General features: G+C 46.8%; 1 protein-coding gene across 2 annotated transcripts in view; it reads right to left on the reverse strand.

The window, feature by feature from the left end:
- Nucleotides 1-11,472, reverse strand: part of SEPTIN9 (septin 9) — a 255,996-nt gene extending 244,524 nt beyond the window's left edge. The window contains exon 1 of one of the 2 annotated variants that reach the window (XM_074971962.1): nt 11,264-11,472. In XM_074971962.1, coding sequence (XP_074828063.1) covers nt 11,264-11,285 — 22 coding nt within the window. In that variant the 5' untranslated portion in view covers nt 11,286-11,472. The remainder of the gene's footprint in view (nt 1-11,263) is intronic. The other variant, XM_074971966.1, reaches the window with a different exon arrangement.
- Between the last annotated feature and the right edge of the window lie 1,806 nt (nt 11,473-13,278).

The raw sequence follows: 13,278 nt of genomic DNA on the forward strand, positions 1-13,278 counted from the left end.
GGGCACCGTTCCTGAGAAATAATGGGGTAGCTTTTAATGTGCTTGAATGCACGTCACAGTGGCAGGCAGAGCTGTTCCTGGCAGAAATGATGGGTGGAAACAATGCCACCAGTTTGTTAATCTGCCCTGGCAGCGATGTAGTTTGCACTGAATTCTGTTTTCACACACTCACTTATTGCAGCTAAAGACTGAGGTCTGACCGCGCATGGTCATTAAAGATCCCGTTTTCCAGGCTTTATACAGGCAAACTGTCTGCTGGGTCAATGGGTAAAGGAGAGAAGAACTGAGCTCTCAAGAGCCCCATGACACTTGCCCTGGGGGGAGGAACATTAATTTCAGAGGCCTGGCCAAATTCCATTCTGCGCCTCTAAAATCCCCATCTAATCTCAATTGGAAACAATCTCTCTCGCTTGCAGCCTCGGCGGCTATGTGGTGTTGCTGTGCACCGGTAAACAGTTAGCACCATCCCTCTGTGGAGCTGGCTCTTTTGAAGATGTGACCCTTAATTAGGTGCATAAATAGTAGTTGAGCTGCCCCTGGCTGTGGGTGCTGACCACGTGAAATCCGGCCCTAGGTGCCTCTGGAAAATCCGACCTTTGGAGTGAAAGCTTGCTATGCCATGCCACTGGAGAAATACAGTTCAGCTGATCATTATCAATGCTGCTCTGCTCAGCAAGGCCTCAGCTGACAAGGAGCAAAGCAAATGATCTTAGTGTCCAATCTTTATTCTCCTACTGGGTCTAATACTTACCGCATGGTACAGCCAGAAACACTGGATCTAGTAGGAGCCTGATTCGTAGAGGCACCAAACACCTGCGGTCCCACTGGTCTGAATCACAGCTCAGCATCTCAGAATGATCAGACCCTAGTTCTATTAGGGTAGTGACCAGAGGCCCAAGTCAGGATTGGGACCCCATTGTGCTGGGCACAGTGCCAACCCACAGGAAAACACAGTCCCTTCCCCAATCACTTCCCGTCGAACTAATCTACACAACTTCTATTTGCCTTTGGTATTATCACCTACTCAGAAGGAAACTGAGTCATGGGGGGTTGCTCAAGGCAAGGCTACAGAAAAAGTTCTTGGAATGTATTGGAGACAATTTTTTTATTTCAGAAGGTGGAGAAAGCTACTGGGGGGAGGCTGTTCTAGATTTGATTTTGACAAATAGGGAGGAACTGGTGGAGAATTTGAAAGTGGAAGGCAACTTGGGTGAAAGTGATCATGAAATGGTAGAGTTCATGATTCTAAGGCTGGGGTGGGCAAACTTTTTGGCCCGAGGGCCACATCTGCATGGGGAAATTGTATGCAGGGCTGGGGCAGCGGGCTGGGGTATGGGAGGCAGGGCGGGGTGTGGGAGGGGGTGTGATGCATAGGAAGGGGCTCAGGGTAAGGGATTGGGGCAGAGGAGAGGTGCAGGGTGTATGAGGGGGCTCAGGGAAGGGGGTTGGGGTGCAGGAAGGGTGCGGGGTGTGACGGGGCTCAGGGCAGGGAGCTGCGGTGCAGGAGGGGTGCAAGGTGCAGCCAGGGGGCTTAGGGCGGGAATTGGGGGGCGGAGTGCAGGAGCGGTGTGGGCTCCAGCCTGGCACCGCTTAGCTAAAGCAGCTCCGGGGTGGCAGCAGCCAGGGCCTGCCTGCCTGCCCTGGCCCCACGCCCCGCCGCTCTGGGAAGCATCTGGCACCACGTCCCTGAGTGGCCCCTGGGGGAGGGAAGGGCACAGGGCTCTGAACGTTGCCCTTGCCACACCTCCAGATACCTCCCCCAAAGCTCCCATTAGCCTCGGTTCCCCGTTCCCGGCCAATGGGAGCTGCGGGGGGCGGTGCCTGGAGGCAAGGGCAACGCACGGAGCCCTCCAGCTCCCCCTCCCCCGGGGCCGCAGGGATGTGGTGCCAGCTGCTTCTGAGAGTGGCATGGGGCCCGTGGCACCACTGGGGGCAGTCCCGTGGGCCAGATCCAAAGCCCTGGGGGCCAGATCCAGCCCACAGGCTGTAGTTTGCCCACCCCTGTTCTAAGGAATGGTAGGAGGAGAACAGCACAATAAAGACAGTGGCTTTCATGACGGCAGAGTTTAGCAAACTCAGGGAGCTGGTAGGTAAAATCCCATGGGAAGCAAGTCTAAGGGGAAAAACAATTGAAGACAGCTGGCAGTTTTTCAAAGAGACATTATTAAGGGTACAAGAGCAAACTATCCCACTGTGTAGGAAAGATAGGAAGTATGGCAAGAGACCCCCCCTGGCTTAACCAGGAGCTTTTCAATGATCTAAAACTCAAAAAAGAGTCCTACAAAAAGTGGAAACTCAGTCAAATTACAAAGAATGAATATAAACAAATAATACAAGTATGTAGGGACAAAATTAGAAAAGCCAAGGCAAAAAACAACATCATACTAGCTAGGGACATAAAAGGAGACAAGAAAACATTCTGCAAATACATTAGAAGCAAGAAGAAGCCCAAGGACAGAGTAGGCCTGTTACTCAATGAGGGGGGGAAGACAATAACAGAAAATGTGGAAATGGCAGAGGTGCTTAATGACTTCTTTGTTTCGGTTTTCACCAAGAAGGTTGGTGGCGATTGGACGTCTAACATAGTGAATGCCAGTGAAAATGAGGTAGGATGAGAGTCTAAAATAGGGAAAGAACAAGTCAAAAATTACTTAGACAAGTTAGATGTCTTCAAATCACCAGGGCCTGATAAATGCATCCTAGAATACTCAAGAAGCTGACTGAGGAGATATCTGAGCCATTAGCAATTATCTTTGAAAAGTCATGGAGGAGATGGGAAACATTCCAGAAGACTGAAAAAGGGCAAATACAATGCCCATCTATAAAAAGGGAAATAAGGACAACCCCGGAAATTACAGAATTACAGCCCAGAAGGAATTACAGACCAGTAATTCTGTACCTGGAAAGATAATGGAGCAAATAATTAAGCAATAAATTTGAAAATACCTAGAAGATAATAAGGTGATAAATAACAGTCACATGGATTTGTCAAGAACAAATCGTGTCAAACCAACCTGATAGCTTTCTTTGACAGGGTACCATGCCTTGTGGAGGGGGGAAAGCGGTAGATGTGGTATATCTTGACTTTAGTAAGGCTTTTGATACTATCTTGCATGACCTTCTCATAAACAAACTAGGGAAATACAACCTAGGTGGAGCTACTATAAGGTGGATACATAACTGGTTGGAAAATCATTCCCAGAGAGTAGTTATCAGTGGTTCACAGTCATGCTGGAAGGGCATAAGGAGTGGGGTCCTGCAGGGATCGATTCATCAATGATTTAGATAATGGCATAGAGAGTACACTTATAAAGTCTGCAGACAATACCAAGCTGGGAGGGGTTGCAAGTGCTTTGGAGGATAGGATTAAAGTTCAAAATGATCTGGACAAACTGGAGACATGGTCTGAAGTAAATAGGATGAAATTCAATAAGGACAAATGCAAAGTACTCCACTTAGGAAGGAACAATCAGTTGCACACGTACAAAATGGGAAACGACTGCCTAGGAAGGAGTACTGCGGAAAGGGATCTGGGGGTCATAGTGGATCACAAGCTAAATATGAGTCACTGGTGTAACGCTGTTCCAAAAAAAGCAAACATCATTCTGGGATGTATTAGCGGGAGTATTGTAAGCAAGACACGAGAAGTAATTCTTCCGCTTTACTATGCGCTGATTAGGCCTCAACTGGAGTACTGTGTCCAGTTCTGTGCACCATATTTCAGGAAAGATGTGAACAAATTGGAGAAAGTCCAGAGAAGAGCAACAAAAATTATTAAATGTCTAGAAAACATGACCTATGGGGGAAGATTGAAAAAATTGGGTTTGTTTAGTCTGGAGAAGAGAAGACTGAGAGGGGACATGATAACAGTTTTCAAGTACATAAAAGGTTGTTACAAGGAGGAAGGAGAAAAATTGTTCTTCTTAACCTCTGAGGATAGGACAAGAAGCAATGGGCTTAAATTGCAGCAAGGGAGGTTTAGGTTGGACATTAGGAAAAACTTCCTAACTGAGTGGTTAAGCACTGGAATAAATTGCCTAGGGAGGTTGTGGAATCTCCATCATTGGGGATTTTTAAGAGCAGGTTGGACAAACACCTGTCAGGGATGATCTAGATTATACTTAGTCCTGCCTTGACTGCAGGGGACTGGACTAGATGGCCTCTCATGGTCCCTTCCAGTTATATGATTCTATGAAAGTCAAGATTATGCTGGAGCATGCTGGAGCTCCTGACTCCCCATCCAGAGCTCAGAACACAGCTCTCTTTCAATAACCTCTACATTTATTATAAGTACATTGATCATGAATGAACTATACAGGTATTTCTTCTGCATGCACCCTGTTAACAAGTCCATGGTTTATACAAGCGGCAAAGAGTCCTGTGGCACCTTATAGACTAACAGACATATTGGAGCGTAAGCTTTCATGGGTGAATACCCACTTCATCGGATGCATGTAGTGGAAATTTCCAGAGACAGGTATAAATATGCTTCTATTTATAGCTGCCTCTGGAAATTTCCACTACATGTATCTGACGAAGTGGGTATTCACCCACGAAAGCTTATGCTCCAATACGTCTGTTAGTCTATAAGGTACCACAGGACTCTTTGCCGCTTATACAGATCCAGACTAACACGGCTACCCCTCTGGTAGTTTATACAGTGGCAGTACAAGCAGGAAACCCCTTGATCACCCACAGATGTTCTTCAGAAGGATTGAGAGCTACAGTATACAACCCAAGGGTCTGATCACATCTACGTGGGCAGACCCCTGTTGTGTGGAGCCCAACCAAGGCCTAGGCCTCTCCCTGTTAGCAGCAGCAGTGTCCTAGATGGAACCATTCTGAGGTTCCTGTTCCGTTCAGGATGAGGAGTGTAATTGGCCACAGAGGGAAAGTTTTGGAAGACTTGCAAATCCCAGATTTAGTGCAAGTTTCCCCCCAATCCTGCTCAACCGGTGGATCACATGCAGTTCCATGGGGGTAATTCAGGAGGTAATTAGGGCACTCGTTTTTCAAATATTCTCAGCATCATACACACTTCTTAAGCAATTCTTGCCAAGCTTGGAGGTCACCTGAAGGTCATTCCGCGTCAAGCCTCAGCCTCACCTCTCAGCATGAGCCTTACTTGTCTATTGCCTTGTTGGCAATGCACACGGATCTGAGTAATGGAAAAGGGAGCACTATATCCTTAAAGAAACAGTATCCCCTAGAGAGGATCCCAGCACAACTGAAACATCTCAGGACAACTCTCCTCTCCCCACAGATCTGAAAAAACAAGTGTGAGGAGTTACAGTTGGTGTCATAGTGGGGGCTTCTTGTTCTTAAACCTGCCTTGTAAGATTCCTCCTGACTGCTGCAAAGGCCTTTATAGCCCCTCTCCCCTCCAGCCACCTCAGTATATTCAGGCCCAGATCATTGCAGGGCTGAGCTGTGTATGCCTGCAGCTAAAGCACAAAGGTCTGAATGTCTGTTTATGGGTAAGAGGTAAAGTATCTAAGGCAGGATCTCTAGCCCAACCACACCTACATGGCAAGTGTTCAAAAGCCACAGCAGATGTATATGATTTCCCTACACTGCCTCAGAAAATGTAAATCCTGCTTGGGCTGTGAATATCCCCACAGCAGGAAGATGCAGCAAAAGCATTACAGCGTGCCCAGCAAACACAGGGCCTGAGCCAAAGCCCAGTGAAATCAATGGGAGCCAAAGGGAGTGGGGCAAAGTCTGGTACCTCAGGAGTCTGAATTTAAGCCCCACGGCCCCTCTCTATCCTCACAAATCATGTGAAACGTGCTTGTTGCTTCCTAATGTCGTAGCTTTGGGGCGTTCATTAGCTGGTCTCTCACAGCCGTACTCTTGCTTCTGGCCGAGAAGGCGTTGTAGTTCAAATCCCACAACAGTGCTGGGGGTTGCAGTGCTGGCAGAAAGGGGTCATCTTTTCAGCCGTTTTGGCATGCTCCCTTCCACCTCTCATTAGTCCTCCTGACTTTCCCTGTCAAACAAGTCCTGATAGTCTGCACAATCAGTGAGCGGCAGTAACCTTTCTTTGTAAAGCCAGTCGGATTCCCTGTGGCCATCCCAAAAGAAAACCATACATCTACCAAGATTTGTAATGCTATCCAATTTATAAGCTTAAGCAGGCTTGGGTCTGGCCAATCCTGGGTCTGGAGGGGAGACCACCAAAGAAACCTAAGGATGGTAGGGGATGGTAGTGATTCAGTATGTGACCCTCTTCCTTCTGCATCAGCAAAGAGACAAGCCCCCCAAAGGACATTATGGGGAGCTGTACTCACTTTGAATTCTAATCCTGTCCTCCAAAGCGCTAGCCTTTTGGCTGAGTTATACACAAGGTCTGATTATGTACAGTCAAGATCAAGTCCACTGTGCCTTTTCATAGAAATGTAGGACTGGAAGGGACCTCGAGAGCTCCTCTGATCCAGTCTCCTGCACTGAGGCAGGACTAAGCATTATCCTAGACCATCCCTGACAGGTGTTTGTCTAAACCTCTTCTTAACAACCTCCAGTCACAGAGGTTCTTGACCCTCTCTAGGTAATTTGTTCCAATGCTTAGCTACCCCAACAGTTAGGAAGTTTTTCCTAATGTCTAATCTAAATCTCCCTTGCTGCAGTTTAAGCCCATTACTTCTTGTCCTGTCCTGAGTGGATAAGGAGAACAATTTATCACCCTCCTCTTTATAACAGCCTTTTACGTATTTGAAGACTGTTATCATGTCCCTCCTCAGTCTTCTCTTCTCCAGACTAAACAAATCCAGTTTTTTTCCCCAATCTTTCTTTGTAGGTTGTGTTTTCTAGACCTTTAATCATTTATGTTGCTCTCCTCTGGACTTTCTCCAATTTGTCCACATCCTTCCTGAAATGTGATGCCCAGAACTGGACATAATACTCCAGTTGAGGCTTTATCCATGCTGAGTACAGTTGAAGAATTACTTCTTATATCTTGCGTACAACACTCCTGCCAATACATCCCAGAACAATGTTTGCTTTTTTTGCAACAGTGTTACACTGTTGGCTCATATTTAGTTTGTGATCAATTATAACCTCCAGATCCTTTTCTGCAGTACTCCCTCCTAGGCAGTCATTTCCCATTTTGTATGTGTGCAACTGATTGTTCCTTCCAAAGTGTAGTAATTTGTATTTGTCCTTATTGAATTTCATCCTATTTATTTCAGATCATTTCTCCAGTTTGTCCAGATCATTTTGATTTCTAATCCAGTCTTCTAAAATGCTTGCAACCCCTCTCAGACTGGCATCTTCTGCAAATTTTATACGTGTACCCTCTATGCCATTATCCAAATCATTTATGAAGATACTGAATAGAACCGGACCCAGGACAGATCCCTGTGGGACTTGACTTAATATGCCCTTCCAGCTTTTCTATGAACCCATCAACAGCTATTCTTGAGTATGGTTTTGCAACCAGTTGTGCACCCACCTTTATAGCAGGTTAATCTAGACTATATTTCCCTAGTTTGTTTATGAGAAGGTTATGTGAGAAAGCATCAAAAGCCTTACTAAAATCAAGCTTTAACACATCTACTGCTTCCCCCATCCACAAGGCTTGTTACCCTGTCAAAGAAGGATATTAGGTTGGTTTGACATGATTTGTTCTTGACAATTCCATGTTGACTGTTACTTAGCACCTTCTCTTCTAAGTGCTTATAAACTGACTGTTTGATTATTTGCTCCATTATCTTTCCAGGTACTCAAGTGAAGATGACTGGCCTGTAATTCCCTGGGTTGTTATTATTCCCCATTTTATCGATAGGTATTATACTTGCCCTTTTCCAGTCCTCTGGGATCTCTCCTGTCCTCCACGAGTTCTCAAAGATAATCGCTAATGGCTCCGAAATTGCTTCAGCCAGTTCCGTAAGTATATTAGGATGTATTTCATCAGGCCCTGCTGACATGAAGACATCTAACTTGTCTAAATCATTCTTAACTTGTTCCATTTTAGCTTCAGATCCTACCCCGTGTACACTGATGTTCACTATGTTAGTCGTCTGATCACTGCTAACCTTTTTGATGAAAATGGAGACAAAAAAAGACATTTAACACTTCAGCCATTGCTGTGTTTTCTGCATTGTCTTTCCCTCTGCATTGAGTAAAGGGTCTACTCTGTCCTTGGACTTCCTCTTGTTTCTAATGTATTTGTAAAATGTTTTCTTGTTATCCTTTGTGTCCCTAATCTCATCTTGTGCCATGGCCTTTCTAATTTTGTCCCTACATGCTTGTGTTGTTGTTTTTCATATTCATCCTTCACAACTTGACCTAGTTTTCACTTTTCATGTGATTCTTTTTTGAGCTTCAGGTTATTGAAGATATCTTTATTAAGCCAGGATGGTCTCTGGCATTGGGATAGTCTGTTCTTGTGCCCTTAATACTATCTCTTTAAAAAACTGTCAACTCTCCTGAACCCTTTTTTCCCTTAGACTTGCTTCCCGTGGGATCTTACCTACCAATTTTCTGAGTTTGCTAAAGTCTGCCTTCTTGAAGTCCTTCGCCTTTTTTCTGCTGTTTTCCCTCCTACCATTCCTTAGAATCATGAATTCTATCATTTCATGGTCACTTTCACCCAGGCTGCCTTTCACCTTCAAATTCTCAACCAGTTCCTCTCTGTCTGTCAGAATCAAATCTAGAACAACCTCTCCCCTAGTCGCTTTCTCCACCTTCTGTAATAAAAAGTTGTCTCCAAAGCATTGCGAGAACGTAAGTGGGGGTTTCAACCCTAGTGTCCTGGCCAAATTCCAACCCACGCAATTACATTCTGCCTCCCTAACCTTCCTCTTGTTGTACCTTCCTCTATATTGAACAATATAAACTTCCCTTCCTTTTTTAAACAACTGCCACGTTCCAGCCCAGAAGTGGCTGCATCTTTGTGATGAGCAAAGTGTTTCTAAAATCCCTTTTGGATGAAAGGTACTAAACAAATGTCAAAGCCGAACCCTACTGTAGTTATCTGGAATTGTGCTCACTGGGGCAGTCTCATGAGCTACACATCTCACTAATGCCAGAAGATTTGCAGTCTCTCAGGTTTACCCCACCACACATCAGTACAAAGCAAACATGACAGTCCAGGACACTCAGCTTCAATAGCAAGCAGCCACAATGTCAGCTCATTGGACACTGACAAGGCTCCTTAAGGTATGGGATTAAAATATGTAATGCTCATATTCAGCCCTGCTGTGCAAAGTAGAACATATGTGTTGTCTAGTATTTGGGAGGCGTCAGGAGGCATCAGAAAGGGGTTGCAACCCATCAGATGTTTTTCTATCTATGCCTTTCTAACAGGCCCATCTCTGTGGTGCCTGTGTGCCATGTTTTGCCATTCTTAGCTGCCCCATCTCACATAAAATCTATTGGGCCAGATCTTCCATAGAGATAAATCAGCATGGTTGCAATGGAGATGCACCAGCTAACATCAGTTGAGGACCTGGCCCATTATTTTTAGGAGCAAGGAGGTATTACGAATCCCTTCTCCCATCCTGGTGTCTGCACCTTCTTTTTGCCCTGATCCTACCCTTGAAATAACCCCCACTTTCTATGCTCCACACATTCCCCCATGAAACACACTTCTTTTGCCCTGCTTTCTCACACTCAGGAAGAATGGTCGCTGCGACTGCCCTCATGCCATGTCTTGCTGTACTGTAGCAGTCATATCTAGCTTGTCAAACTGCCCAAGGCAATGGCCCATCTAAATGACATGCTTTGTAAGGCATGGTGCTATATTAATAATAATACTTTCACCAGCTATGGGTCCCAACATGTAAAATCATAATAAAACCACCAGAACAGTCTGCTGATTGACACCAATAAGATATATATTTTAGGGGGTGGGAGCTCGAGACTGAACACACAACAATAGAAACGTTCTGAACGGACAGAAGCACTGGAGTAATCCGAGGCATTTCCATTGGGGAGCTCTGAAGACAAAGCACTGAATCCAGCTTGCTCCTGTGGTTTATGAGATCATCCAAGCCCCCAGAAGGGATTTGAGTTGGCTGTTATGTGGCTTCAATAAGTCACAGTATTTTGGCCACTCCAAAAAGCAACGAAATACCAGCGAAGAAGCTCACCCACGCAATGGTCCAACAAGGAATGTGATCCGGCTGCTTGGAAGAGACCGGCATGTAGAAAACAGCCCACATTCTGCAGGCAGTCACATCCAGCCTGCCCCACTGAAGTCACTGAGGTAGCAAGGGTGTAAGTGAGCAGAATTTGGCTTAAGGAATTTAAAGGCACAGGCTGCTGGCTGGACCAGGAGTGGAACTCAGCTGTCGAGGGGAAGATATGCCTAAGTGCTAGCAGGGACCCTAACTGCAGCGTGTCAGCTGGGTAACTGATTGGTCTTTCACAGGGGATTTGCCCTCACTGTCACCCACTGATCACTTATTCCAACGATTTGTTAGTTTGACCTTACAGGAAGTGTCAGGAATCCATGCTAACTTTAGCCACTCCCCTCGCATTGTACCAGCGGCAGCTCTTTGTGAGCAGTGGCTTGGCAACTCTTTCAGAGGCTGCCAACGCCAGGCTTTCACAGGGCTCGCAGGGCTCTGCTCTAATGGGAAGGCTGAAGATGAGAGGGGAGGAGCTGTAACATTGGACTGCTCCTCGGTTGGTGACTAAGCTTCCAGGAGGCAGAAGATGACCTTGCCAGGACTGTAACCAGCTGCAGCCCCACCGCTGCCATTCACCTACAATGGCTGTCCCCGCAGGAGCAAGTGCGAAAGAGCCTGCATTGACTTGGAGTAGAGCTGGGGAGTGGAGCAGGGTAGGATAGCGGGCACTGACTCAGACCCACACCACCCTCCCGTGGCTCTGGTTCATTCAGTTCACAGCACACATACTATTAGCGTCCCTTACAACAGGAAATGCAGCCGGTAACGTAGGCACCGCTTTGCTTTTTAGAGTCCCTCTTTTGTTCCAAGCTGACCGTCTTTGCCGTTCCTTGTGGCATGTGCTGTCACAGTGACGTGTGGGTCACAGGAACTGCATTCACAGACATTTCCAGCGGGCTGGCACAACCTGCCTCCCTGGGTTTGCTCTGGGTTTCTTAAGCCTTTTCCATTGATCAAAGACTTTCATTTATAGGCAACAAAACAGCGTCTCTCCTCCGACAGAGAGAAGTAGAGCAAGAGGGGCTTGTATGTGCCATACTGTTGTTTTTAAGTGTTGGGTTTGTACACACACACAGCTGACTGATTCAAGAACACCCGGCAGCCACCAAACCAGGGCCCGCTTTGCTCACCTGAGTGTACTGACTTCTTCATGCTGCCACCGTCGCGGACGTTACATAGGAACAAAATTCCGTGCCGGGATGGCTTTCCAAGTTGCTCCTGCGACTAATCCCCAGGGTGATGTGTGACTGGCTTAGTGCTGTTGTTCCCGCAGGCAGGGATCAGCCAGGGGAAGTGCACTCCTCCTGCACACTGGCTCCACACAAGAGCGGAGGGGCAGCCCAGCACACTCCCAGCAATTAGAACACACCTTTCCTAATCTGATGTTCAGTTCTGGGCCGTTCCAACTGCGCTGACATTGGCAGGGGAAGGAGGAGAGCTCAGCCTCCCTGGTGGGTTAACCTTTTCCCCTCCAAACACAAATGCACTCTGCAGAATATTTCTGCCAGCTCCCGGGCCTGGAACCTCCCACAGATTGAACCTGTGCAGCCAGGAACAAAATCTACCTGAGTTTCTTCCTTCAAGCCCCGAGCCACCCCACCGCCATTGACTCAGCCCCTCCCCGTCTGTGTGGGGCAGGATCACCCCAGTTCTAGGGAGAAGCAGTTTCTAGTTCAAAGTGCATTGCTGGCCTGTCAGCCTGATTAGTGTAAACATCTCCTCTTCGTTCTCCAAACCCGCATGGAGAGGCAAGGCTGCCAGGCAAGTGAAGCATTTGCTTAGCCTCCCGCCGTGGGGTTGTGTGTGTGCGTGCATGTGTGTCACAGTGTGTGTGCGTGCATGTGTAACCGAACCATTCATCACACCGAAGAGAAGCAGCCCAACAGCCAGCCACATACCAGACAACCAGCTTCACAAAGCGGAGGGAGATTCTCCCCCCTCACACACAGGTCCACTCATCGCCCTTCAGAGCATCTGGGGTGAGGGAAGGCTCGAGTCTGACACATGTCTGGGTGTCTCAGGAGCCCAGAGACGAGACACATGCTTCCGATTACTGGCCATGTGAAGTGCATGCTGGGTAATTAGTAGTCAGGCAAACACGCTGAAGGCATTGTTAGCACAGAAAGAGGAGAATATTAAGAAGAAAAGGCCAAAGAACTGGATTCTGCCCCATGGAATTGGACTCTTTATGGAGTTAGGTCAATGGAAAATTCCCATTGACACCGAGACTCACTCAGCAGGAGGAAAGGTGGCAGAACCTCCCCCCAAAGCCTTGTCTACATGAGAAAGTTGCACTGGTTTAACAAGAGGTGCAATTTTGAAACTGATTTGGTTAAACTGGTGCAAGCCCCTGTATGGATGTTCTTATTTCAGCTCAGAGTGACGTATTTCCATTTGGCTTAAGCCTATCAGGATCTGGTTTAAACTAAAAGAATATGAACCAGATTTAAACTGAATTAAGCATGTCCAGACGGTGGTTTGCACAGGTTTAATTGAAGTGGTTTAAACACTAATTTAAGTTAAACTGGCACAACTTTCTCATGTAGACAAGGCCTGAAATAAAAATGATGCTGTGGGAGGACTGACTGGCTCCTAGCTACAGTTTTTCACCTCTAGGCCACCAGTTTGAATCCAGCTCCAACCATTAGTTATTACCAGCTGATGGCTGTTTGGTGCCCTGGGTGAAATGAGTTTGTTGGGTGTCAGTCCAGGTTCCCCATGGGCAAGTGTCCACATCACACAACCCACTATCATAGCCGGCTCCAATTCCTGTCTCAGGAGAGCAGTTGAGGATTGAATGGGCCATGGAGCCTTAGCTGCTCTCTAACCCCCAGAAGTACTTGCATGTGTTGAGAAGGAAGCTGCTGAACCAGCAACTTTCACCAGCACTGGATTTGCACAAAGGGAGGGTGAGAAAACCTGGATTTGTGCTGGAAATGGCCCAACTGGATGATCACTTTAGATAAGCTATTACCAGCAGGAGAGTGGGGTGGGAGGAGGTATTGTTTCATGGCCTCTGTGTATATAATGTCTTCTGCAGTTTCCACAGTATGCATCCGATGAAGTGAGCTGTAGCTCACGAAAGCTCATGCTCAAATAAATTGGTTAGTCTCTAAGGTGCCACTAGTACTCCTTTTCTTTTTGC

Source organism: Natator depressus, chromosome 14, assembly GCF_965152275.1.
Source record: "Natator depressus isolate rNatDep1 chromosome 14, rNatDep2.hap1, whole genome shotgun sequence".
NCBI lineage: Eukaryota > Metazoa > Chordata > Testudines > Cheloniidae > Natator > Natator depressus.